The 27376-nt window shown below is 37.0% G+C and overlaps 1 protein-coding gene across 2 annotated transcripts in view; it reads left to right on the forward strand.

The window, feature by feature from the left end:
• Positions 1-25453, forward strand: part of TLK1 (tousled like kinase 1) — a 159879-nt gene extending 134426 nt beyond the window's left edge. For both annotated transcript variants that reach the window (XM_070422775.1, XM_070422776.1), the window contains exons 13-21: positions 2677-2774; positions 7120-7201; positions 11893-11984; positions 12068-12157; positions 12301-12470; positions 12717-12852; positions 14974-15085; positions 16241-16348; positions 23652-25453. In XM_070422775.1, coding sequence (XP_070278876.1) covers positions 2677-2774; positions 7120-7201; positions 11893-11984; positions 12068-12157; positions 12301-12470; positions 12717-12852; positions 14974-15085; positions 16241-16348; positions 23652-23828 — 1065 coding nt within the window. In that variant the 3' untranslated portion in view covers positions 23829-25453. The remainder of the gene's footprint in view (positions 1-2676; positions 2775-7119; positions 7202-11892; positions 11985-12067; positions 12158-12300; positions 12471-12716; positions 12853-14973; positions 15086-16240; positions 16349-23651) is intronic.
• Positions 25454-27376: the final 1923 nt, after the last annotated feature.

Here is a 27376-nt window from a genome sequence, read left to right on the forward strand (position 1 = left end):
CAAGTATTTCAGCTGGTGTTCTAATAGGCATTTCATTATTTTATCAGTTAAAAATCCACCAGACTACCAATTATTTTGTAGCTTCCTACATATGTAAGAATCAAATTAAGTTTTAAGGCAGCAAACATTAGTAATATGAAGAAAAAAATTTACCACTTTTTTTTGTGTTCTGTGGTGTAAATGAATTTGGATTTTTTTCATACTCATGGACATTCCTGTCTGCCAGTTTCTTTTACTGTTTAATGACTAAATCAACACATTGTGGATGGATCACGAGAATTCTCATGTTTTCATATTATACGGTGTTTTACAAAGTATCATACTTTAAAAAGATACTAGCTTGTAAGAACGTGTACTAGTAATAAATAACTTCAAAATGCAATGGGTATTTAATTTTAAGGCATTTAAAACATTTATGTAAAATGTTTTTTGTACTCGTTCAGTAGAAACTTATCTGGCCACTGGGTAAAGCTAGCAATAAAACTACTGGTCTGCAATGTGTTAAGACAACTTAGCTGTGGCTTGAGTTTATTTGTTTCACAAAGCTTTTTAGTCTATTTCCTGTTTTTATAATTAATCTTTAGTTTAATCTCCTGGGATATTACCTTTTTCTTTTTTCAGTAAAATTAGAACTATGTGTGACTGAAGCTACATTTAATGAGGAAATTTCAGTTAAATATTTAGTACTAGAGGCCCAGTGCAAGAAATCTGTGCACGGGTAGGGTCCCTAAGCCTGGCTGGCCATCAGTGCCGATCGGGGCCTTCCAGCTGCTGGCCCGGGCCTTCCTTCTTTCCGTGCCACCCCTGGTGGTCAGCACATGTCATAGCAAGTAATCTCACTCCTGGTCAAACTCCCGAGGGGACACTTTGCATATTAGCCTTTTATATATATAGACTAGAAGCCCGTTGCACAAAGATTCGCACAATAGGGCTTCCTTCCCCTGGCTGCTGGCACCGGTTTTCCTCCGGCACCCGGGACCCAGGCCTTTGATCTGGCCGCAGCAAAGCTTGGCTTCTTCTCTCCCCTCTGGCCACAGCTAAGCCAAGCCTCTTCAGTCTTCACTCTGTGTCTGCATATGCAAATTAACTGCCATCTTTGTTGGGTTAATTTGCATAGTCGCTCTGATTGGCTCGTGGGCATAGTGGAGCGACATCAATTTGCATGTTTCTCTTTTATTAGTGTAGATATTTAAAAATCTCCCCCAAATGCTAGAACCGTGTATCTTCATTTAAGTTTATTTTGAAAGCTTCTATTTAATCTACATTAAATATCTATAACAAGTAGTGGTTGAGTTTCACTTCAGAATAATTAAAGTAACTTTAAGGGTCAAGTGGAATACAAACATATCTAGGTTTAGTTTTTTATAATACTTAGAACATTCCCTTCAGTGTAAGCCTTAGAAATAGGCTATAGCTAAATATTTAAGTACAATATTCAGAAATAACCTCTACTCCAGGTGGTATAGATTTATGTTGGTAGTAGGTAAGGTAATCTGTATTTGTTTATTTACTCAACAAATATTCAAAAATATTATAAAATTGGGCATTTTTAGAACTCTCTACTAGAAGTTGGTATATTCTTATTTATTCTTTAAATAATATTCAAGTTTATATTTATGAATCAGAGGTGTGTAGGTAATGGGTGATTATGTTGACTTGTTTTCATATCTAGTTATTTTTAATGTTCTAAAAAATTATATATTTTGAGACATGAAAATATCAAAGTTTTTATATTAAATGAATGTTAACATAAATTTTTTTAGGATTTGCCTAAATCTGCTCTGATGATAACTAAGGACCAGCTAGTCATAAAGTGTTTGTTTTAGAGTCTATTTAAGATTTCTGTGAGATTTATCCATAGGGAGTGGTCAGATTGTGTGTGTGTGTGTGTGTGTGTGTGTGTGTTCCAAATGTTGTAAGCTTTAGAAATAATCAGTGGTTCTATCTTTTTCCTTTCTTCCTCTTGTAATTATTGTAAACCTAGAGGTCCGGTGCACAAAAATTCATGCACTCGGGGTGGTCCCTCAGCCTGGCTTGCTCCCTCTCGTAGTCCGGTACCCCACGGGGGATGTCCACCTGCCAGCTTAGGCCCACTCCCCATGGGTCTAAGCTGCATTCAGACATCCTTAGTGCTGCTGAGGAGGCGGGAGAGGCTCCTTCCACAGCCGCTGCACTTGCTTGTGTCTGTCCCCTGGTGGTCAGTGTGTGTCATAGCAACCGGTTGTTCCGTTGTTAGGGTCAATTTGCATATTACTCTTTTATTAAATAGGATATCTTCATTTGTTTTATGCTAGTAAATTATTCCCTCTTAAATTAAAATTTGGATGTACCAGAAATGAAGCTTTCAGTTCATTTTGTTATAAGTCAGTTTCAGACTACCATGCAGCCATTTTCAATTTAGACATTATAAAAATAGATTTCTTGTTGTACAGAATAAAACTCAGCATCTCATTAGGTATAGATTTTTATGTGGAGGATGGTTTCTTGAAATAGGCTTTTTCCTGATCTTTTTCCATCTTTCAGGCATTGAAAAGAGCACTTTGGTCTTTTAACTCAGTGGTACTTTATAATAACTGTTCTTCCTGTCACTGAAAAAAATTGATGCATGGGTAAAAATATCTTTTTTTATATAGCAAATAAATTGAGCTTGTTATAGTCCCCTCTCTTCATTTTCAGGAAGAGGCAGAAATTCAGGCAGAACTTGAACGTTTGGAAAGAGTAAGAAATCTGCACATTCGAGAGCTCAAAAGGATAAATAATGAAGATAATTCACAGTAAGTCATTATTATACTTCAGTTTTACATGGTAAAAGTGTTTCTCTTCTGTGTGGAGCATAAACACAATATTTCCTTGCTGGGGGCTTCTCATCATACTTAGAAAAAAGATCCACAGTCCTTCCCATGGCTCAGCAAGTCTTATAGTAAACTGGTCCATGGACACCTCACCAACATATCGCTATCATACTCCCCTTATGTATAACTTGCAGCCATGCCAGCCCCCATCCCTATCTCAGGGCTTTTGTGCTGGCCACCTTCTCACCTGAAATGTTCCTCTTCTAAATATCTGAGTGGCTTCCTTTTGATTTCACTCCAAATGGTCATTGGAGGCCATTCCTAGGCAGCCCTATCTAAAATAGCAGTCCTTAACCATTCCCTTCCCTCTCCTGGTATCTTTACCTTGCTTTGTTTTTTTTTGTTTTTGTTTTCGTTTAAATTAAATCTTTATTCAGATTATTATAGTTGTTCCCTTTTTCCCCCTCATAGCTCCCCTCCACCCGGTTCCCACCCCACCCTCTGCCCTTACCCCCCGCCCCCACTGTCCTCATCCATAGGTGTACGATTTTTGTCCAGTCTCTTCCCGCACCCCCACACCCCTTTCCCCCCCAAGAATAGTCAGTCCAGTCCCTTTCTATGCCCCTGATTCTATTATAATAACCAGTTTATTCTGTTCATCCGATTATTTATTCACTTGATTTTTAGATTCACTTGTTGATAGATGTGTATTTGTTGTTCATAATTTGTATCTTTACCTTTTTCTTCTTCTTCCCCTTCTTAAAGGATACCTTTCAGCATTTCATATAATACTGGTTTGGTGGTGGTAAACTCCTTTAGCTTTTTCTTATCTGTGAAGCTCTTTATCTGATCTTCACTTCTGAACAATAGCTTTGCTGGGTAAAGTAATCTTGGTTGTAGGTTCTTGGTATTCATCACTTTGAATATTTCTTGCCACTCCCTTCTGGCCTGCATAGTTTCTGTTGAGAAATCAGCTGACAGTCGTATGGGTACTCCCTTATAGGTAACTGACTGTTTTTCTCTTGCTGCTTTTAAGATTCACTCTTTGTCTTTTGCTCTTGGCATTTTAATTATGATGTGTCTTGGTGTGGTCCTCTTTGGATTCCTTTTGTTTGGGGTTCTCTGCGCTTCCTGGACTTGTAAGTCTATTTCTTTCACCAGGTAGGGGAAGTTTTCTGTCATTATTTCTTCAAATAGGTTTTCAATATCTTGCTCTTTCTCTTCTTCTGGCACCCCCATAATTCGGATTTTGGTACAACTTGAAGCTGTCCCAAGGCTCCTTACACAATCTTCATATTTTTGGATTCTTTTTTCTTTTTGTTTTTCTGGTTGGGTGTTTTTTTGCTTCTTCGTATTTCAAATCTTTGACTTGATTCTTGCGCTCCTCTGGTCTGCTGTTGGGAGTCTGTATAATATTCATTATTTCAGTCAGTGTATGCTTAATTTCTAGGTGGTCCTTTTTCATATCTTCGAGGGTCTCACTAAATTTATTGGCGGTTTCTAGAAAATTTTTGAAAAACCTTATAAGTGTGGTTTTGAACTCAATATCCAGTAGTGTGCTTTCCTCCATTTCTGTCATTTGTGACCCGTTTCTTTGTCTCCACATTTTTTATGCTTCCCTGTGTTGATAGAGTGGCTTTCTGTGCTAGGTGTCCTATAGGGCCCAGTGGCTCAACCTCCCCAATTACCTGAGGTGGACACTCTTGGTGCACCCCTTTGTGGGCTTTGTACACAGTCTTGTTGTAGTTAAGTCTTGATTGTTGTAGGTATCACTGGGAGGAATTGACCTCCAGGCAAATTGGCTGTGAGAATCAGCTCTGTCTACAGTGGGAGAACTTCTGTGCTGGAGACACCCTTCTGGGGCAAGACTTGCGTCAGTGGGGCTTTGGTGCTCACTGAGTCTGCCCCCTGAGTGTGTCCCTTATGGATCTGAGGAGTTGTAATCTGGATGTCCCACTCTGACCACTGGGTACACTGGCTCTTGGATCTCTAAGGAGGTGCTAATTTAGCCTCTGGCTGAGGCTACCCAGCAGGAGCTATGGAGAGATCTGGAGATTCCTCTTCTTTATTTGGGGTTTGGAGGTGCCCAGATGAGGCCCAGCTGTGAAGCAGTGCAAGCTGCTGTGGGGCCTTGAGCCTTCTTTTGGAAGTTCTGGGTCTCTCTGACCCAGCTGCAGTTTGTTAGGTAATTTTAGATTGCAAAGGGCCAGGCCTTTCATATGCAAAAGCCTCTGCCGAAGCTTGGGTGGGGCGGGGTCTCAGGGGATCAACAGGGTGGAGCAAACAGCTATGGCTGATCCTCAGTCCTACCCTAAGAGGCCCCGTGTCTCTGTGTCCAGCGGTAATGGCTGCAAGCACCTCTGAGATAAAGCCGCCCTCGAGTTCCGACCGATGCCAGGCAGTCCAGTTTCTCCCCGTATAAGTCTGGGTCCCCAGAGACTCGCCCGGAACCGGAGTCCAGAGCAGTCGGGAGCTTGAGACTCCCTCCCGATTGAAAAAGACAACCCTGTCCTCAGTTGCCAGCCCTTTCCACGTGCGCTTCCGTACCTCTGTACTTTACTTCCACACCTCCTCTGAGTCTCAGTGTGCTTTTCTCTTTCCTTCTAGTTGTAGAATTTCCACTCAGCCAGCCTTCCCTTGGTTCTGGATGATGTCCGTTTTGTCTTTTAGTTGTATTTTTGAAGTGGTTGTGCGAGGCAGCAATTTCCGGTGTTTACCTATGCCGCCATCTTGGTTTCTCGCTTTGTTTTTTGGGTTTTTTTGTTTTGGGTTTTTTTTTTTTTTGTCTATGTAAGTTCTTTATTTTGAGATGGGTCTCATAGACAGGGTCTCGCTTTGTGGTTTTTTTTAAATAACATTTATCACTATCTGGAATTAGAAGTTTATATTTCATTTATTTATTATGTGTCTCCTCCCATTAGAATATAACCTATATGAGAGGAGGAACTTAGTTTTATTTTTGCACCTTTTTCTGGCACATGGTAGGCATGCAATAAATATTTGTTGATTGAATACCAAAATTAATATTAGTAGGGAAGGAGAAATTATTTCAACTAAAGGGATTTCAGTAAGCCACATATCCGGCATTATTATGAAGAACTTGGGAATAAGTCTCTGTCCTTAACCCCTGGTTATAAGAATGGAGAGAAAAATACAATGGACTGATGGGAGCTTTATGAAGAAGATATAAATTAAGCAAGAAGATGGAAATTATGCCAAGCATTCCTTGGATTTAATCATGTCAAGGAGAAAAGCTTGTCTTTTATACCTAAACTTGTCACGTAATTTAAAACCTCATGGCCTAACGAGAGTATCACAATTGGAAGTGACCATTTCTGCTGTGAAATATATCTTGCTTAAAATTAAAAAGGCCTATGTGTGATTATTTGTGTATGTGTAACTCACAAATATACAATCATTCCAGTGTGTAAGGTGAATGAAATATTATAGTTAGGGAATAAGTTAAATTGTACCAGATGAAAATTCTAATTAAACTGAACAAGACTAATTAAAAATTGGCTGTCCTGAAAACTATGTTCAAACTTGTTTGTGGATATGTAATAGCAGTATTGTCTGTGAATGACTTTTTCAAAGTTTTTAAACAAATTTTTCTTTTTTAATTGGGAAATAAAATTTCATTTATAGCCCTAGCCAGCTTGGCTCAGTGGATAGAGCATCAGCCTGCGGACTGAAGGGTCCTGGGTTCAATTCCGGCCAAGGGCACATGCCCGGGTTGCGGCTTGATCCCCAGTGAGGGGTGTGCAGGAGGCAGCCGATCAATGATACTCTCTCATCATTGATGTTTCTATCTCTCTCTCCTTCTCTCTTCCACTCTGAAATCAATAAAGAAATATATTTTTTTAAGAAAATTCATTTATAGAAGTCTAAAAACAGTACAATTTATGGGCGAAAGCCAGTGTAAAAGTATAATTATTTTTAATCGCATGTCAATACTATAAAGTCTTGATTAACCATAACAAAAAATATAAAAGTATTTTTTCTGAGGGAAGTAATTCCTGCTGAGTTAGATAGGGGATTTCATAAAGCTCTTGATAACACAATAGTTGGTAGCTCTTTATCACAGTGCTATAATTGGTCATTGAACCTGAATATTCAGCTATGAATGTTAAGCTTTATAAATAAACACCAAGTGTTAAGATGGGTGATAGTCATGCAGATAAAAAAGTATGGAACAGAATTTGGAATTAGCAGTTGAGTGAGAAAGAAATAGCTAGAGGTAGAATAAGAGCGTGGAACTTTATTGTGGACAGAACCTTTTTGTATGCGTTTTCATGTTAACTGACTGTTTTTTTCCTCCACCCTTAAGGTTCAAAGATCACCCAACGTTAAATGAAAGATATTTATTACTTCATCTGCTTGGTAGAGGTGGCTTTAGTGAAGTGTATAAGGTAATGTAATTTTTTTTTTCTGTTCTTCACACTAATAATATAGGAGTACAAGTTTCCCCTACTATCCACAAGTGTTTCCTATGAAACCTTTCAGAAGTCAAAATAGCATAAAGCAAAGAAGCAGTTACCATTAATTTATATGGAAATTTTTTCAAGTATTCCCAGACCCCCTAAATAACCCACCAAATCATACCAAATACATTTAATTATGTCCAGTTTTATGATAAGTGCAACACCCTTACGAGCTTTCTTAGGCTTTTCTGAAAGCTTAGGACATGTCTTGCTAATTAATGCACAAAGTAAATCCAGGTAAAGCTCACAAACACAGGTCAAAGCTATGCCGGCTTGATACTGAGATGCTGAGTGTGGTTCCAGGGGGAGGACCTCGGGCTGCCACTCTGGCTGTCACTCTGGCTGTACAGGGTGTGCACTGCCTCTAACCCTGTGAAATGAGCACTGAAAGCTATTTTTACTTCTTGCTTTTTCTCATAAAAGCAAAAACCCTCTTTGTATTTATTGCAGTTAGCCAAAAAGGGTACAAATAAATATAGGCCTTTTGTAAAAGAAAAATGGCCTAATGCGAACTCTCAGAAAGTGGGGGATACCTGTATGTGGTTAAGAAATACTTGTCTTTTATTAATTTTATAATGGGGGGGCGGGGGCAAATTTTATATACTGACCCTCATTACAAAAAGTCTGATGGCTTATGTTGTATCTTAATGTGGACCAGTAGTTTTATTGCTAGCTTTACCCAGTGGCCAGATAAGTTTCTATTGAACAAGTACAGAAAAATGTTTTACATAAATGTTAAAGGCAAGCCTTAAAATTAAATACCCATTGCATTTTGAAGTTATTTATTACATGTTTTTATAAGCTAATATCTTTTTAAAGTATGATACTTTGTAAAACACTGTATAATATGAAAACACGGTCTGTCTGCAATGTGTTAAGGGTCTAAAGACTATGTTTGCACCTGCACAGTCCATCAAGTATTTGCTACCTAGTTACTATTAGTTAGTTCAATACAAATAATAGCCATTAGAATCAAGATAGGCAGGTAGTCATATGAATAGTACCTTTATGGACAGATTATACCCTTATATTTAAACATGTGTCTCAGAAATCTTACATGTCCTGAATTTACAGAAATTTCTACCTATTTTAATGCCCATGTTTTTTAAATGCATATGTGTAAATGTATGCATAAAACATAAATTTTTACTCATTATGTTCCGTTTTTTTTTGTTGTTTTTCAATGTTTTATACCTCACTTTTTTTCCACTTTGTTGTATCTTTCTGCTTTAAATATTGTAGTCCTTAAGTCTTTTACTCTGTATTCTCCTTTTCAAATATATCCCTGCCATTCACTGACTTATCTATTCGATTTCACCCTCATATCTGTGTGTCTATGTGTGTGCAAACTCACTTCTTAATTAGAAGTTATTTTTCTCTTCTCCAAAACCCCTTCTTCTAACACTGCTTCCTACTTTAGTACATAGCATTGCTATTCAACTGCCTAGTCCCTCAAGTTAAAAACATAAAAGCCATCCTTCACTCTGCCTTTCCCTTCCCTTCCCCAGCATGTAACCAGTCCCTGGGTGCCCACTGTTATTAATGTCATCAAACTCTCCTAAATCCAGCAGTGGCCCTTTCCTTTCTCTTAGCTCAAGGCCACATTGTCTCTTGTTTGCGTTGCTCCCCAAGGGCATTAAGTTTCTCCAGTGTACTTATGTAAGCTGCAGCTAGAGTAGCCTTTTTATAAAATACAGTACAATTTTCTCTCTCTTATAAGCCCCGGTGGCTTCCCATTTGCTCTTAGTTAGGATGAAGTCATGCTCTCACCTGAAAGTTCAGTTCCTTTAGAAGCGCTCCTTGTTTATCCGCCTTTTATAAGCTCCTTGTGATACTTGGTGCTTCATTATATATCAGTATAGTTAGTGGTTAAGAGCTCGGATTCTGAAGCCAGACTGACTGGGTTTGAATCCTAATTCTGACTGCTGTTAAGTAACAGTATAATCTTGGGCTTATTACTGAATCATCCTCTGTCTCACTGTCTTCACCTGGGAATGATAACAGTGCCTACATCGTAGGGTTGTGATTGATTGAGCTATCACAGGTAAATCACATAGAACATTGGTGCTTAATAAATGTAAGATCATCATTATTAGAAATCCTCTCTGTGTAGTGAGACAAGGACTGTGCCTTCGTGGCTTACTAAAAACATTCTGTATTGTTCTGACTCCGGGAAAATTTGGAATTTGAATTCTGAGAACTTCAATTCTAGTCTTAGCTCAACCAGTAACTTTTTTTTGTTTTGTTTTGTTTTGTTTTGTTAAGTTGGACAAGTAATACGTATCATGGGCCTCCCCTATCAGGAGTGATCTATGAGCTTGCTTATAATTCCTATAATTCCTATATCTTTGATTCTAACAATAGTTCATCCTCGTGCACTATAATGATTGAAGTAGGCTTACACAGGCCTTATGGTGGAAAAAATCATAATAGCTCACCTTGGATCTAAAAATCACCAAAAGTGTACAATTACATAACACTACTAGCTCAGCCTAAAACTTGCCCAGCTTTTCAGCCTACTAATCACAGCACCCTTCTGCCACTGTTTTTAGGGCCAAAGGGGATTTTCTTTTAGAAATTAGAAAATGCAGATGGGAGCTCAACGACTTGAACCTTCAATACTGACCTAAATACTAAGCACTCACTCCAACCTCTACAAAGCCCTTTCGTGGTTGTCAGGTCCATTGAGAAACAAAGCAACAGATTGTAAATCAAATTTTATAGACTTATCTGTACCACGGTGGCAAAGATTGAGTCAGTTGCTTAGTGATAACTGTATTATGAGAAAGTACTTTACTCATCTAATCTTGGGAGAAAGATGTGTCATATATAACTATTATAATCAGCATACACTGGCACTAACTTTATCACTAGTGTACTTAATTTTACTTTCATCTATTTTCATTTATTATGATTGCCTCTGAATTTTGTCCTTTATGCCACTCTGCTTCCTCTCACATGAATCTTTGAAAATTCTTTTCTATTTCTTTAAATCCAACTTTTTAAAAAATGCATTGAGAACCACTGATTTAGAAGAAGTTTATTAAAGCTAGAAACCGTGAAACAAGGAAGGGCCTAGGATAGAAGAAGCAACTGGCGAGAGACTAGGAGGGTAAATGAGCCTAGGCTGGGCTGCTTTGGCTCACTAAGAAGTCAGAGAAAAGGGGACCTTGGGGACAGGTTCAGGGGGCTTGGCCACTGCCCATTGCTCCCTGGGTGCAAGTCCCGTGGGGTCCCTTAGAGTTTAAGAGTTGCATTCCTGTGGGGGAAGAGGAAGAAGGGAAAGACACAAGCATGCTCCCCAGAGGGAGGGCACACCTAAACCCAACTTTTAATTAATATAATTAGCTAATATTTATTGGATATTTACTATGAATCATACTTTTCTAAATACTTTATATGGCCCTAACTGGTTTGGCTCAGTGGATAGAGCATCGGCCTTCGGACTGAAGGGTCCCAGGTTCGATTCCGGTCAAGGGCATGTACCTTGGTTGTGGGCACATCCCCAATGGGGGGTGTGCAGGAGGCAGCTGATCAATGTTTCTCTCTCATTGATGTTTCTAACTCTGTATCCTTCTCCCTTCTTCTCTGTAAAAAATCAATAAAATATATTTTAAAAATAAATAAATACTTTATATGTTTCACCCCATTTTATCCTTTTAACAACCCAAACTTTATGAATGAGGCTGAGAGAGGGTATTAGCACAAAGTCCTGCAGCTAATAAGGTTATCTTGACTTCAAAATGAATATTCTTAATTATTCCATCCTTTATTATTTCTGATCTCATGCTTCTATAATTTTGTGATAAGTAGTTTACCACTACTGCTTATTTTTAGATTAAATTGATGGGGAGAGTGTGAGTTAGGACCTGCTTTTTAATAAATATGTAAGCTAAGTGTTTTCTTAAAGGGGCACCTTTGTATATAAATCACAGTGAAACCTAAATTATTAAGTCTCTTTTAATGGCATTCGTTGTTTAAAAAATTTTTTAAGTCACCTGAAGTCTTAAATAATACTGGTCACTTTTTATTTTGTTACTTAAGAAATGGACTGATGATTTAAACAAACAAGTACCAAAACCGTTTTTTGGTGTGTTTTTTTTTTTTTTTTTAGACAACCAGGGAAAATTAAAGACTAGTTGGGTATTAGATGAGGTTAGGTGTGATAATATCTGTTTGAACAGTTTCATAATTAAAGTTTAGGAACTTGTTAATTTTCAAACAAGTGAGGGAAAAGGTGGGGAGTTACTAGGAGAAGCTAGAGAAAAAAGGTTTGCTTTATCCAACCCACAAAAAAAGCATTAGAGCCATCTGTTTTCCTGGCTGTTTGCTGCCAGGATAGAGGAACAGGTTCATATTAAAAACAAAAAATAGCTTTGTTGTTTTATTTTGATTCATTTATAAAACTTAAAGTTTCCTCTGATTTAGCACCATGGAATATGTATCTTGTTTCTGATCATGTGTCATTGAACTGTATATAATCTTAGCAAAGATCAACACAAGAATTGTAGTGTATATTCTAATTCCATATTATGAGAAAATCATCACCAAATTTTTTTTTAACCTCTTACAGCTATTCAGTTGGTCTTTGGTCCTAACTCTTGTGACTTGAATCCTAGGCTTTTGACCTTTATGAACAAAGATACGCTGCTGTGAAGATCCATCAGCTTAATAAAAGCTGGAGGGATGAGAAAAAGGAAAATTACTATAAGTAAATATAATACTTCATTCTTTTTATCAATTGAAAACATATTTAATGGTAATGGAGAATTAAAATACTCTCTCTTCCTGTAGACATGCCTGCAGAGAGTATAGAATACACAAAGAACTGGATCATCCCAGAATAGTTAAACTCTATGATTATTTCTCCTTGGATACAGATACGTAAGTGAATATAAGTAAAGATATGTTTGCTTTCTGCTTTCCCTATTCTGTGGTGGTGGTATAAATGACTTCATTTCTTCACTATGATTCTGAATTATTGGATAATATTTTATATCTAATTTTTTTAATCTTCTCCATTTTAGGTTTTGTACAGTGTTAGAATACTGTGAAGGCAATGACTTGGATTTCTATCTGAAGCAACATAAATTAATGTCGGAGAAAGAAGCTAGGTCTATTATAATGCAAATTGTAAATGCACTAAGATATCTCAATGAAATCAAACCCCCTATTATACATTATGATCTTAAGCCAGGTAATTAATAAAATTGTCTAAATAAATTTTTAAGCTCTAAGGAGTATAATGTCATATTTATTCATTTACCTGAAAACATGCTTTTTGGTTTAGTTTGTAAATGTCAATAGAGTAGTAGAATTTAAAGTCTTTTTGTCATGCCACTTTTTAAAATTATATTTACTTCCCAAAAGTTAGCGTAAGTCATAAAGATGTTGTTTATCTATGTATCATTAAAAGAACCTTCTATTTTTATTTTGTTCCTAGGAAACATCCTTCTGGTGGATGGAACAGCTTGTGGAGAAATCAAAATCACTGATTTTGGTCTGTCCAAGATCATGGATGACGATAGCTATGGTGTAGATGGAATGGACCTAACTTCCCAAGGGGCAGGCACTTACTGGTAAATATATTACTGAAAACATCAAAATTGTCTAGATTAGTCACAAGGCTTTTTATGAGAGTTTAGTTTTTCTTTCCATGTACCTTTGAGATTACTGTACTGAGGGTACTGATGTGAAGTCTCTGAGTTGAGTGGAAGGCCACGTTCATCAGTCTTCTTGACTCATCTCAGCAAACTAGAGGGAGAAAGACTTAGCATTAGCAGGTGACTTCAGTACCTACCCAGAAACTCCTAATGTGGAGAATGTGTGGGGTTTTTTCTATAATGTTAGAGTGACATTTTTCATGAAAAAAATACTTACAAAAATATAACATCTTGACTGTTACAGGAAATAAGAAAAAAGCCCTCTCTGTAGAGGTTTTGTAGTTAAAGTTTTTATTGGAGATGAATGCTTTGTTGATCGTGGATGGGAGAAGTATTTGGCATATTTGGCCTTTGGACTTGACTCTCAAAAACACCTTTTATTGACTTCATTACATATAGATATAAGTCTAGATAGCACCATAGACTCACAGTCTAAATGAATGTCATTCCCTTCACAGTTACCTAGGTGTTAATAAAAATTGCTTCAGTGTGAATTGTCAAACTTATTGTCCAGTTCACCAAAGTGAAGAACGTAGATTATAAAATTTCAAAACAAACTTAGTTTTCAGAATAAATTAGTTGAGCAAAAGGAGTGACATTTTAATTGGAAGAAAGATAACTGTATTTAATTTTCTTGAACAGGATGGTGACTACAAACAGTCTTCACAGATAGCTTGGGCACATAGTGACCAGTTCCATAAGACAGCACAGTTCTGTACGGACTTCACTTTTCATGAACAGGGATTAGTCGTGTTCATGCATTCTTTTAAAGCCATTTTAAAGTTTTAAATTCTGCTTGTGGCATTTTCTAGGAATATGAATAAGATACATCATGAATTTTTTTCATACTTAAAGAAAATTATTCAAACTAGTAACCCCCTAAATAGTTGTATCCTCAATTAGTAATCTTTAGACTTTTTTTCTTTTAGCAACAAGGCTTGCTTTTTCACAATAAAATCTTAGGGTCTTAATAAGTAAAACCAATAAAAACAAGGTTTTTTGGTAGAACCCTATGGAAGACGCTTGAAAACCATGTTCTAAATAATCCTTTTTTTTCTGCAAAGACACCCAGTATATTGTTCCCCTCTCACTCTGGCTTCACTAATGTAGGGCAGGGCAGACAAGGAAATTTACCTCTATCGGGTAGACATGAGACAGGGAGGCTTATATTTAGGAGGCTGTGCAGGAAAGAGATATAGTCATGATGGTTACATGGGAAAGAAGCAAAGCTCTACCTAGAGAGAAGCAGAAAAGGCGCTCTCCACGTGAATTGGAGGGTTAGGGGAGGTATTCAAGATTGTCATATTCAAAAGCATAGGTGACAGAAAAGCAGTGTGGGCAGCTCAGTTAATTGGCTTTCCCTAGCCAGTTTGAGGGGTGGAGAAGAAGAGTGAGTGCAGCAGATGTTGGAAGTTTAAGTTGCTGCTGGATTACAATGGGTCTTGTGTTACAAACGAGATATGAGGTATATACCTTGGCAGTTAGTAATGCTGAGATTCTTTAAACAGAAGAGCCACCTGATCAGATGTGTGTTTTAGGAAGAGAACTGCCTACAGTTTGAATGCTGGTGAAGGGGGGCAGTGGGAGAGGATTTATTCTATTATTAGACACTTACCCAAATTACAGAGGTAGAAAAAGTAGTTCCTAGAAGAAACGGGCTTAGCAAACAAGTTCTAGAGGTAAAAGAAGGTCCTTTGGAGCTTGGGAGTGAAAGCTAATGGTAACATGCCTGGGGAGGAGGAAAGGAAAGAGAAATGAATCGGGAAGGGAAAGTACCTAGAACATTGTAATTTCTAATGATAATATATGTTATTGTACACTTTAGGATGTGTGTGTATATCATACTTTATCTCAAAGTTGTATGTTTTGGCGCTAGGGTCAGGTGATAGAAGGATTCAAAAACTTGATTGGTGATTTTCATTCATGAAGGTCCTAAGGTTTTATGTGGATAAAATTAGTTCTGAGATTTTACACTTAGATTTTAAATTACAGATTGTTAATAGTATCCTTTCCCTTTTTCTCCCCAAAAAACTATAGGTATTTACCTCCTGAGTGTTTTGTAGTTGGAAAAGAACCACCAAAAATTTCCAACAAGGTTGATGTGTGGTCAGTTGGGGTCATTTTCTTTCAGTGTCTTTATGGCAGAAAGGTAAGTTAAAGTATACCAGATGCAGCTGTACTATTTAGATAAGTGGAATTTTCCCCTTTTAAATACAAAGTTCATTAACTTAAAGTCAAAAGTCAATTTAAATCCTTCCAAGGAAAGCCAGGCTTCTTCTCTATTTCTTTCAATCCTTACCTGAGGATATTTTTCCATTGAGAATAGAAGGGAGGGAAGAGGAAAAGAGAAAGAAACATCGATAGGTTGCCTCCCGCACATGTCCTGATGTGGGCCGGGGATCGACCTGCAATCAAGGCATGTGTCCTTGACCAGAATCAAACGTGAGACCCTTAGTTCCACAGGCTGACACTCTAACCACTGAGTAAAACCAGCTAGGGCTCTTCTCTATTTCTTCTAAAATTTCTGTGGATCAGGATTATTTTAACATCATAACAGTTTTCTTGGCCTGCATTTTGCACACACACCTTTTTTTTTTAACTGAAGGAAAAGAACTGTATGTTAACAGTACTAACATTGTTAAAGAATCCTGGAGCCAAAACTCTTCATTGTCTTCCATTCTCTCTCCCTCACTGCATGCACACAGTTTGGCCTTGACATAGTTTTCTCAGGGAAATTTCGCCAAACTTAAGTCTTAATATTTCCTAAACCTCTTTATTTTGAGGTCAGAACTACAAACTATTATAGATATTATCTAATCCCCATCCCATCTAGTCCCTTCATCAGTATGAAAAGAGAGTTTAATGAACTTGTCTGGAAATTGACTGCAAATTAGGAGGACCAAACCCAGAGCTATTTCATTTAAGTTAGTGTACTATGCTCAAAGTATTTTATTCAGTGGTCTTTCCACAGGCATTTCCACTACTTCATCTTTAATCAAATTTCATTTTGTAAATATTAAGAATAAAGTTTTAAATTTCTTGTTATTTTATCTTAATTACCTATGTTGCAGTAGCATTATTTTATTTTGCTTATTCACAGTGTTTCAGCTATTTTGAGGATTGATTAAGTAGGCTGTCTCAGCAGATACAAATTATAACTTTGTTGCTATGAAAATGCATCCCAACTTCCATGTAACTGAGGGCAAGACTTTTTTAGAACACAAATAATTTGTATCTTGAGTATTCACTGATAATATCTGTTTAAATTTTTTGTGAGATAAATTTCTCAACGTTTTATTTTTAGCCATTTGGTCACAATCAATCTCAACAAGACATTCTTCAAGAAAATACAATATTAAAAGCCACAGAAGTTCAGTTCCCTGTAAAACCGGTTGTAAGCACTGAAGCCAAGGTAATAAATTTCATGTCATAAATTGTGCTTAAAACAAAGTAATTACCACCACAGGAAAATTTGTCCAGGAGGTATAGAGTTGATCCTTGAACAATATGGGAAATTTGCAGGTGAATCACATAGCCTAGAAATAATGAAAAAAATTTTTGAAAAAGTTAGGTATGTCATGAATACATAAAATATATGTACATGCTTTCTCAACTTTTCTCTTATTGTAAGAGTATATTAAATATTATATATAACATACTAAATATGTCTTATTTGACTATTTAAGTCATTGATAAGATTTTCAGTCGAAAGTAATGTGGATTTTCAACTGCACTGGGGGTGATGCCCCTAATCCCCATGTTATTCAAGGGCCAACTGATTAAGAAATAATAGAAGTGTTATGTTGAGTCCTGGCAGTTGGTTGGAGCGTTGTCCTGTGCACTGGAGGGTCCCGGGTTCAATTCCCGGTCAGGGCTCATACAGTAGTTGTGGGTTCGATCCCCAGTCAGGGTGCGTACATAGCAAAAGTACTTGTCCAGAATTATACCTAGTAAGTAACAGAGCTACTTGATCTCATGTTACTCTGCACTAGCTCTTGAGAAAGCCTGACCTCTTCTTTAGCTTTCTTGACATGTAGAAGTCTCTGAAGCTATAACAATGGCTTCCTAAAGTTCTTTTTAAAAAATCTTTACCTAGGGACATTTTTATAGATTTTTTTTGGCGGGGGGGGGTGGGGGGGTGGACAAACGTTTATCATCTTTCAGTTGCCAATCGCATGCACCCCAACTGGGACTGGGGATGTGCCTTGACCAGAATCAAACCAACAACTTTTCGGTGTACAGGCTGTCACTCCTACCAACTGAGCCACATTAGCCAGGGCAGTACTAACCAGGTCCGACCCTGCTTAGCTTCCGAGATCAGGTGCATTCGGGTGGTATGGCCGTAGACTAATCCATATATGTCTATGTGATAACATGAAATAGATATTTCTAATAGCAAAACTATGATGGTCCTTAATATCTTCCCACCTTCATCCTCTGATTGGCCTTTCCTATTTTTACTCCTGTTTTGTTATGCTTATCCCAAAGTTTATTTCTCTGTGACTCCCTGTTGTAGTCTTCTTTTTAAAACCTGTGAAATTCCAAGACAAATACATGACGTTCCCATTTCTTTTTGCTAGACCATAAGAATAATTCATAAACAGGCATTATATAGCTTCTATATTGTTAGAAGAGTGTAGATAAGCCCTGCTATATGTCCCTGATCAAGGTCATAATGGTCTTCGTAATTGTACTGGTTTTTGTGTAATATTAGTAACTGTCCCATATTTCATTTTATCTATTACATCTTTTTTAAAATTTATCAGTATTGTTGAAAGTATTACAGATGTCCTCTTTTTCTTCCCCATTGACTCCCTCCACCCCACCTTCCTCTAGATTGGTTAGTCTATCCATTACATCTTTGTTGGCTTTTTGCAAATCATTTGAATGACCTTTAGAAGATTGACAATTAAAAAGATAACTAACGTTCTTATTTTAAAACATGAGTTATTTTTGTAAGGTAAATATGGCTTCTTTTAAAAAGATTTTGACGCCAATATCCCTGATGAACATAGATGCTAAAATCTTCAAAATATTAGGGAATCGATTCCAGCAATACATTTAAAAGATCATACACCATGACCAAGTGGGATTTATTCCAGGGATACAAGGCTGGTGTAATATTTACAAATCAATCACATAAACAAAATGAAGGATAAAAAAATTACATGATCATATCAATAGACGCAGAAAAAGCATTTGACAAAACCCAACACCCTTTTTTGATCAAAACTCTCAGCAAAGTGGGAATAGAGGGATCATACCTCAACATAATAAAGACCATACATGACGACAAGCCTATGGTCAACATCATACTCAACGGGCAAAAACTAAGTGTTTTCCCTAAGAACACTTAATGGGAAAAGCACCACTCTTATTCTACATAGTATCAGAAGTCCGAGCCACAATGATCAAACAAGAAGAAAGGAAAAGGAAGTAAAATTATTATTTGCAGATGACATGATATTGTACATAAAAACCCTAAAGACTCCACCAAAAATCTACTCGATTTAATAAATAAATTCAGCAAAGTAGCAGTTACAAAATCATTCAGAAATTGATGGCATATTAATACACCAATAATGAACTCTCAGAAAGGGAAATTAAAAAAACAACCCCATTTACCATTACAACAAAAAAAATAAGATATTTAGAAATAAACTTAACCAAGGAGGTAAAAATCAGTAGTCGGAAAGTAGACCCCAAATAGCCACAGCAATCTTGGAAAAAAGAACAAAGTTGGAGGGATCACAATACCATATATCAAACTATACTACAAAGCCACTGTAATAAAAAAAAAAAAAACTGGTACTAGCACAAGAATAGGCATATAGATTAGTAGAACAGAACACAGGCCCCAGAAATCAACCCACATCCTATGGTCAATTAATATTTGATAAAGGAGGCAAGAACATACGATGGAGTAAAGACAGTCTCTTCAACAAATGGTCTTGGAAAAATTGGACAGGTACATGCAAAAAGATGAAACTAGACCACCAACTTACACCATACACAAGAATAAACTCAAAATGGATAAAAGATTTAAATGTAAATCGTGAAACCATAAAAATCCTAAAAGGAAACATAGGCAGCAAAATCTCAGGCTTTTCACAAATAAATCTACGGCAGTGGTCGGCAAACCGGCTCATGAGCCACATGCGGCTCTTTGGCCCCTTGAGTGTGGCTCTTCCACAAAATACCGACTTCTGCACATGGGCCATAAAGTTTCAATCGCACTGTAAGTGCACGCCCGCACATGGTATTTTGTGGAAGAGCCACACTCAAGGGGCCAAAGAGCCGCATGTGGCTCGCGAGCTGCAGTTTGCCGATCACTGTGCTTGGGCAAGAGAAACAAAGGAAAAAATTTTTTAAAAATGGAACTACATCAAACTAAAAAGCTACTGCATAGCAAGAGAAACCATCATCTGAATGAAAAGAACCCACTGTATGGGAGAACATATTTGGCAATAATACAGCTGATAAGGGGTTAATTTCCAAAATATAAAGAACTCGTACAACTCAACAAAAGGAAGACAAACAACCCAATTAAATAATGGGCTAAGGACCTAAGTCGACACTTCTCCAAAGTGGACATACTGATGGCCAAGAGACATGAAAAAATGCTCAAAGTCACTGATCATCAGAGAGATACAAATTAAAATGACAATGAGGTACTAGCACCTGTCAAAATGGCTAAACAAATGACAAGTGCTGGTGAGGATGTGGAGAAAAGGGGACCCTTATGCACAGTTGGTGGAAATGCAGACTGGTACAGCCACTATGAAAAACAGTGGAGTTTCCTCAAAAAATCAAAAATGGAACTGCCAATTGACCCAGCAACCGCACTTCTAGGAAAATAGCCGAAGAAACCCATACACCAATCAGAAAGAATATATGCACCCCTATATTCATAGCAGCATTATTTCCAATACCTAAGATTTGGAAACAGTAGATGAATGGATAAAGCTGTGGTACATTTACACAATGGCATACTATGCAGCTATAAAAAAGAGGGATCTCTTACCCTTTGAAACAGCATGGATGGACCTGGAGATTATTATGTTAAATGAAATAAGCCAGTCAGAGAAGGACAAATATCACATGATCTCACTGATTCCTGGAAGCTAATGAACAAAATAAATTGACCAACAAAATAAATCCACGGGGATGGAACAGACTGACATATTTCAGAGGGGAGAGAGGGACAGGAAGAGATAAACCAAAGAACTTATATATTTACTAGAGGCCTAGTGCACGAATTTCGTGCACTAGAGGGCGGGGGGGGCGGTCCCTCAGCCCAGCCTGTGCCCTCCTGCAGTCCGGGACCCCTCAGGGGATATCCACCTGCCGCCTTAGGCAGGAGAGGCTCCCGTCACTGCCGCTATGCTCACCAGCCATGAGCCCAGCTTCTGGCTGAGCAGCGCTCCCCCTGTGGGAGTACACTGACCACCAGGGGACAGCTCCTGCGTTGAGGATCTGCCCCTGGTGGTCAGTGTGCATCATAGTGACCGGTCGCTCCCCTGTTCGGTCTATTTGTATATTAGGGTTTTATTATATAGGGCAGTGATGGCGAACCTATGACACCCGTGTCAAAGGTTACACACGAACTCATTTTTTTTGGTTGATTTTTCTTTGTTAAATGGCATTTAAATATATAAAATAAATATCAAAAATATAAGTCTTTGTTTTACTATGGTTGCAAATATCAAAAAATTTCTATATGTGACATGGCACCAGAGTTAAGTTAGGGTTTTTCAAAATGCTGACACGCCGAGCTCAAAAGGTTCACCATCACTGGGATAGGATATGCATAGCCCGTGGACACAGACAGTAGTGTGGTGAAGGCCTGGGGGAAGAAGTAGGAACTGGACAGAAGAGGGTAAAGGGGTTATGGGGGACATTTATAATACTGTCAACAATAAAAATATATAAGTGAAAATTTTTTTAAAAGATCTTGGTGTTAGCATCTAAATTTTGTCTTCTGCCAAAACCGGTTTGGCTCAGTGGATAGAGCGTCGGCCTGCGAACTGAAGGGTCCCAGGTTCGATTCCGGTCAAGGGCATGTACCTGGGTTGCGGGCACATCCCCAGTGGGAGATGTGCAGAAGGCAGCTGATCAATGTTTCTCTCTCATTGATGTTTCTAACTCTCTATCTCTCTCCCTTCCTCTCTGTAAAAAATCAATAAAATATATTTTTTTTTAAAAAAATTTTGTCTTCTGTTTATCACAGCATCAGTGAGAACAGAAACTGAATGTAGTCAATGCAGGATCCATGTATTTACATTTTTAATAGTAACAAGAATGAGTGGCCGAAACCGGTTTGGCTCAGTGGATAGAGCGTCGGCCTGCGGACTGAAAGGTCCCAGGTTCAATTCCGGTCAAGGGCATGTACCTTGGTTGCGGGCACATCCCCAGTGGGAGATGTGCAGGAGGCAGCTGATCGATGTTTCTCTCTCATCGATGTTTCTAACTCTCTGTCTCTCTCCCTTCCTCTCTGTGGAAAATCAATAAAATATATTTAAAAAAAAAACAGCAGAACTCAACTACAGTGTTAAAAGTTAGGATAGAAGTTACCCAGGTGGGTTGTAGGCAGAGCCCATGCTTAAACGGGCAGGAAGAAACTCAGATGGTTTTGGTAAAATTACTTTCTTTATCTGGTTGCCAGTTACATCGATATATTCACTTTGTACTGTATACTTATAGTTTGTTTTTTTTTTTAAAGAAGCTCTTCTCAAGGACAGGATACATAAAACCAGTCTGAGAAAGGGAAAAGATAGTGATTCTGTTCCACTTTTAGCTTTTTCAAAAGTGTGCTGATGCTCAACGTTAACCTATGAAACAAAAACCTCAATGGAAGTGTTCCTTCATGTAAAGAAAGTCTTTATGCTCAATAGGAAAAAAATATATGGTTAAAAATAGCATACCCTCTGGCCAAACTAAACTGACAGAGGATTATTTTAGCAGAAGATAAATTCTAGAAATAAGTGTGCAGAATTTGTAATTATAAATGCAGCTTTTCATATCCAACATAATATTAGAAGTCCTAGCTAGAGCAATTAGGCTGAAATAGAAATAAAAGGCATCCAAAATCAAAAAGGAAGAAATAATTTACAGATGATATTATACAGTTAACCCTTGAACAACATGGGTTCAAACTGTACCAGTCCACTTATACACGGGTTTTTCAGTTAACCCACACAGTTCAAATCGAATTAAAGGTCAACGGATCATTGGGAATTGCATATGCAGAGGGCCAAATTAAGTTACATGCGGATTTTGACTGCTGGGAGTTGTCACCCCTAACCCCTTGTTGTTCAGGGGTCACCTGTATACTGAAAACGTTAAAAACATCACCAAAAAACTGTTAAATCTACAAATTCAGTAAAGTTGCAGGATGCAAACTCATTATATAAAAATCTGTTGCATTTCTATACACAAATAAACTATCAGAAAGAGAAATTAAGAAAATAAGCCCATTTGCATCTTAAAGAGTAAATTACCTAAGGTGAATTTAACCAACAAGATGACAGACTTATACATTGAAAACTGTAAGATGTTAATGGAAGAAATTAAAGAAACACAAATATATGGAAAGATAGTCCATACTCATGGGTTGGAAGAACTGATATTGTAAAAATGTCTGTGCTACCTAAAACAATCTACAAATTCCCGTAATCCCTACCAAAATTCCAATGGTATTTTTCATAGAACTAGAACAAACAATTGTAAGATTTGTGTGGAACCACAAAAAACCCAGAATAGCCAGAGCGTCTTGAGAAAGAACAACAAAGCTGGGGGCATCAGGCTCCCTGATTGCAAACTATAATATAACTATAGTAATCCAAACAGTATGGTACTGGCATAAAAACAGACACAACGATCAGTGGAACAGAATTGAGAGCCCAGAAATAAACCTACACATATATGGTCAATTATTTTATGAACAGGAGTCAAAAATATGCAATGGGTAAAGACAGTCTCCTCACTAAATGATGTCAGGAAAACTGAGCCACTTATACCATAAACAAAAATTTACTCAAAATGGATGAAAGATTTGAAGGTGTAAAGATCTGAAACACAAAACTAAAAGAAAATATAGCTGGTGAGCTTTTGACCTCCATCTTGGTGAGGAATTTTTGGATTTGACACCAAAAGCAAAGGCGACAAAAACAAACAAGTGCAGTACTAACGCTTCTGCACAGCAAAGGAAGCCATCAACAAAATGAAAAGGCAGAGACTTGAACAGATCTTTATACCAGTGTTCAAAACAGCATTCACAATAGCAAAAAGGTGGAAACAACCCAGTATCAATCAACAGGTGAATGGATAAACAGAATGTTGTATATACATGCAGTTGAATATTACTTAATTTAAAAAGGGACAAAATTCTGATGCATGCTGCAAGTATGAATGACTCTTAAACGTTGTGCTAAGTGAAATAAGCCAGATACAAAAGGACAAATATTGTGTGATTCCACTTATATTCTAGGTACTTATATATAGATATTTAGGATAGCCAAATCATAAACAAGACAGAACAGTGGTTTCCAAAAGTTAGGGGAGGAAGAAATCAGTAGTTACTATTTAATGGTTATAGTAAAAGTTTCAGTTTGAGATGATGAAAAAGCTGTCTTAAATGTGTCCATTCTTCTCTGGATTTTAGTTGTTTGATACTTAGAAGAGGAAAGATTTTAATTGCTGACTTTTTTTTTAAGGCCTTTATACGACGCTGTTTGGCATACCGAAAAGAAGATCGATTTGATGTGCACCAACTGGCAAATGACCCGTACCTTCTCCCACACATGAGAAGATCAAACTCTTCAGGAAACTTACACATGGCTGGGCTGACAGCATCCCCCACACCCCCTGCTTCAAGCATAATGACTTACTGACTTTCCTCCAAAATTGGCATGATACCTTTGAATTGCTTCCAGGTGCACACTTGAGTTTAAGAGCATTTGAGTGTTTTTTTGTTACTTTCTTTTTTTACACAGGACATGATTGAGAACTGTTCGCGAGCTGAAGTTCTTTGTGGCGTCGTTTGTATGAGAAAGGATCATGGACAGTGAATAAATGTACACTTCTGAATATAAATAACCTTGAGACGTGAAGGGTGACTGCCTGTTGCACAGAAACGGGAATACCATGTTCAGACAGAAGAAAAATGATTTGTTTGGGGAAACACTGTAAATAACGTTTATAATACTTAAATACATGTGGTTGTTACTAAAGAGTTCTAATATGAAGGGTAGTTTTTCATTATTTAAAAACACTTGGAAAAAATGAGAAGTATTTCTAACACAAGAACTATAGTGCCTGGATACATTCTTCAGCATTTGGCAGTTAATCTGCCGAAACCAAAGTAAGAACTGAATGACAGTGACAGTTGTGTTTTATAGATAGAATGTGAGAGTTAGAATCTTTGGACAAGGTTAGACTTTGTCATTTGCCTGTTCTGGCTTTTACCACATTGTACCTCGAAATCACATGTCCTTTTTTTTTCACTGGTTATGTTAAAGGGAGAGCTATTATTCCTAGATACTTTACACCTTTGACAAAATGAGCTGCTCATTTTAAAATCAGTTGAATTCACTAAATTGTAATATCTCCAGTGTTTTCAACATGTTAGAAGTAACATATTTTTGTTTTGATACCAGGCCTTGTTCATTAAAACAAATGACAGTATGTAACCAAATGCAGACCAGTTCTATGCAGGATAATGATAAATTCCCTTCTAGCTCTATTGTAAATTGTTGTACATATGTCGTATTTCAATTACCAAGTTTCAGCAGCTTATTCTTGTACAAATGTTTAAAAATATGGCTTTTCTAATTGGATATTGTATTTTTTTTTAAGTCTTGAAGGCGCTTTAATTGCTGCTAAATGATGTTGCTTCTTTGCTAAAAAAAAAAAAAAAAAAATCGAATGACCTCCTTAAAAAGGTGCAAATTGACTGTACATCATAGAGGCATATTAAAAGCAGGCATTCATTAACAATCAAGGCATGTAAAATGATCCATGTTGGACATACAGAGTTCTCTAAATCAGTTTCTTGGGTTCTAGGGCTGTGGAGCACATAGATACTAGATTTATACATTGTTCATGGTTATTCTACATTTCTAGAAGGTTCTTATCAGCAAGGTGGGATGATAGTCCCATAAACAAGTTTCTTGTGGTTTATACAGATTTGTTAAAATGTGAACATTTTCTAACTGCCTGGTATGGTAGAAGCCATTTTTCAGGATGTTGTATTTTACTCCTGTAAAAATTATTCCTTTATTGTTATATTCATAATGCTGATACTTACATGTAAGTTGTCCATGTTGCTGAAAAAGGAGGCTCTACTTTACCACAGATTCTCCTTAATATTGTACAGTTAAACTGTGGCTGTTATTTCTGATGTTGCAAGCCATTTTGTTTTTCCATTGTACATACACACATTGTCTCTTTAAAATGCTGCTGAAATTGTAGAGAATGTAGCCAAACTGGTAATAAACAATGACAGTTAAAATTTAAAGACTATGAAAATTGTATTTAAGGGAGCTTTCAAGATTTAGAATATTGGCTCTGACTTGGCTCCTTAAGAATCAGCTAAATAAATTCTTTAAGTATACTTCAAGACAAGTATAAAGTGTTTCAAGCTGTTAAAGTGAACCTAATAACCATTATCAAGGTTAATTCTGGGTGGGTAGCAGCACTATCAGGAGTGGCTAAGGGCTGTACCTGCTCCTCTGTAGATTAAGATAGAAATCCTATAAGAAATATTGACATGGTAATGAAATGTTAACATTGACTGAGTGCCTTAGGTGCTGCCCACAAATTTTTTCTATTTTGTTATTTTCATCATTCTGAATCATAAAGTACTATGTTCATATAGTAACTTATTTGAAATTCTGAATTGAAGGAAAATGCCCTTTTTTGTTTAAAATTTTGGTGAGTTATTAAGTGGATGTGTAAATCTAACATGAGGTTGATTTGAATAAGTAGTGTAGCCCAAGATCACTGCTTTACCATCATTTCCAAATGAATGAAAGTGGCTGATGGTCTCAAAATGCAGAAAAGGAGGGAAATGAGTCAACTTATAGACTGTCTCTTCCTCCTAAAGTTTTCCCAAACAAATGCTGTAGATTTCAGATAATATGCCAGTAACCCAGTAGATACGAGATGGCTAATTGAGCCAAACTGAATACTGTTATCTTCACAAAGGAAATTGGTATCTATCACTAAGTGATTTCCATCACTCTGGCAATCTTCAGCTCTAATATCTTCTGAAGCTTAAACTGTTCTGGTTTCCTGAATTCACTCCTCAGAATTAAAGCGTGACTTATATTCCTAAGACAACAGCGAGGTCCTCTCCTTTAGCTATCTTATAAGCCTATTTCCTGTAAGAGTCAGCACTGTTGCAAGGTAAAATGCAGTTTTTGCAGATAATTTTAAAATCTTTTTCTGATATGAAGTAGTTTCAGTGTGTACACATTGCTATGTACACATTTCGAGGAAATAAGTGCAGAAACTACCCTATTAACTCATTAAATCAAGAATTGGGTAGATACTGGGTTGTCTTTTAAAAAAACAGACCTCTATTTTTGTCCATCCCCTTCTAAAAAAAAAAGAATTCTCAGTTTAAATGGTACATAAAATGTGAACAAATACTTTTACAAATACCTCATTACATGAAGCTAAAGTGGTGGAGAGTTTCAGTGAGAAATTTAAAGAGGATATTGTGCATTTTGCTATTCATTGTTACTTACTAAATATAATGTCGTCAGATGTTACTACCTATTTAATTGTAATGCAGACTGTCCAGTCCTTTAGGTTGTTACTTTCAGAATTGAATTACATTGCTGTTTCATTTGTGTGTGAAAAAGCTTTATACCTTTAAATCACATTTGCAGGTCTTTCTCTAATCCCACCTAAATTTTGACATGTTATCTGATAAAATTTCCTCACAAATATACTAAAATTTAACGTTCTGAAGGCATTTCAAAAGTGTTTTATCAGCTAGTTTATAACAGGTTATTAGGATTCTCGTTCCTGGGAACTCTACAACAGTTCTAGAATTTATATAATTTGTCAATTTCAATGTTCTTTCCTAGAACATACATCTCTACTTGCCTTTCCTTAATTTCCCTTCCCTCCCCTCCCCCTTTTTTTGAGCATTGCCTCCACACACACACACCCTTAGAATTCTTTAGTGTTTGGGAAAGATTTGAGTAAATATATGTAGACCAACTTCAAGAATTTACATAGAACCAGGGAAGAACTTAATAGAATTATTTTTAGTTAGAAATCCTCACTCGTTTAAAATACTAAGGATGTAGATTACCTATGATTGTTTTAAGAAAGGCAACTTACAAAGAAGAAAACGCATAAAATAGAAAACAAAATAAGTACATGTCTTTCAATAATTATTTTAAATGGACTAAATTCTTCAATCAAA

Source organism: Myotis yumanensis, unplaced genomic scaffold (assembly GCF_028538775.1).
Source record: "Myotis yumanensis isolate MYYU_CA2020_CCGP unplaced genomic scaffold, mMyoYum1.0.hap1 SCAF_8, whole genome shotgun sequence".
Lineage (NCBI taxonomy): Eukaryota > Metazoa > Chordata > Mammalia > Chiroptera > Vespertilionidae > Myotis > Myotis yumanensis.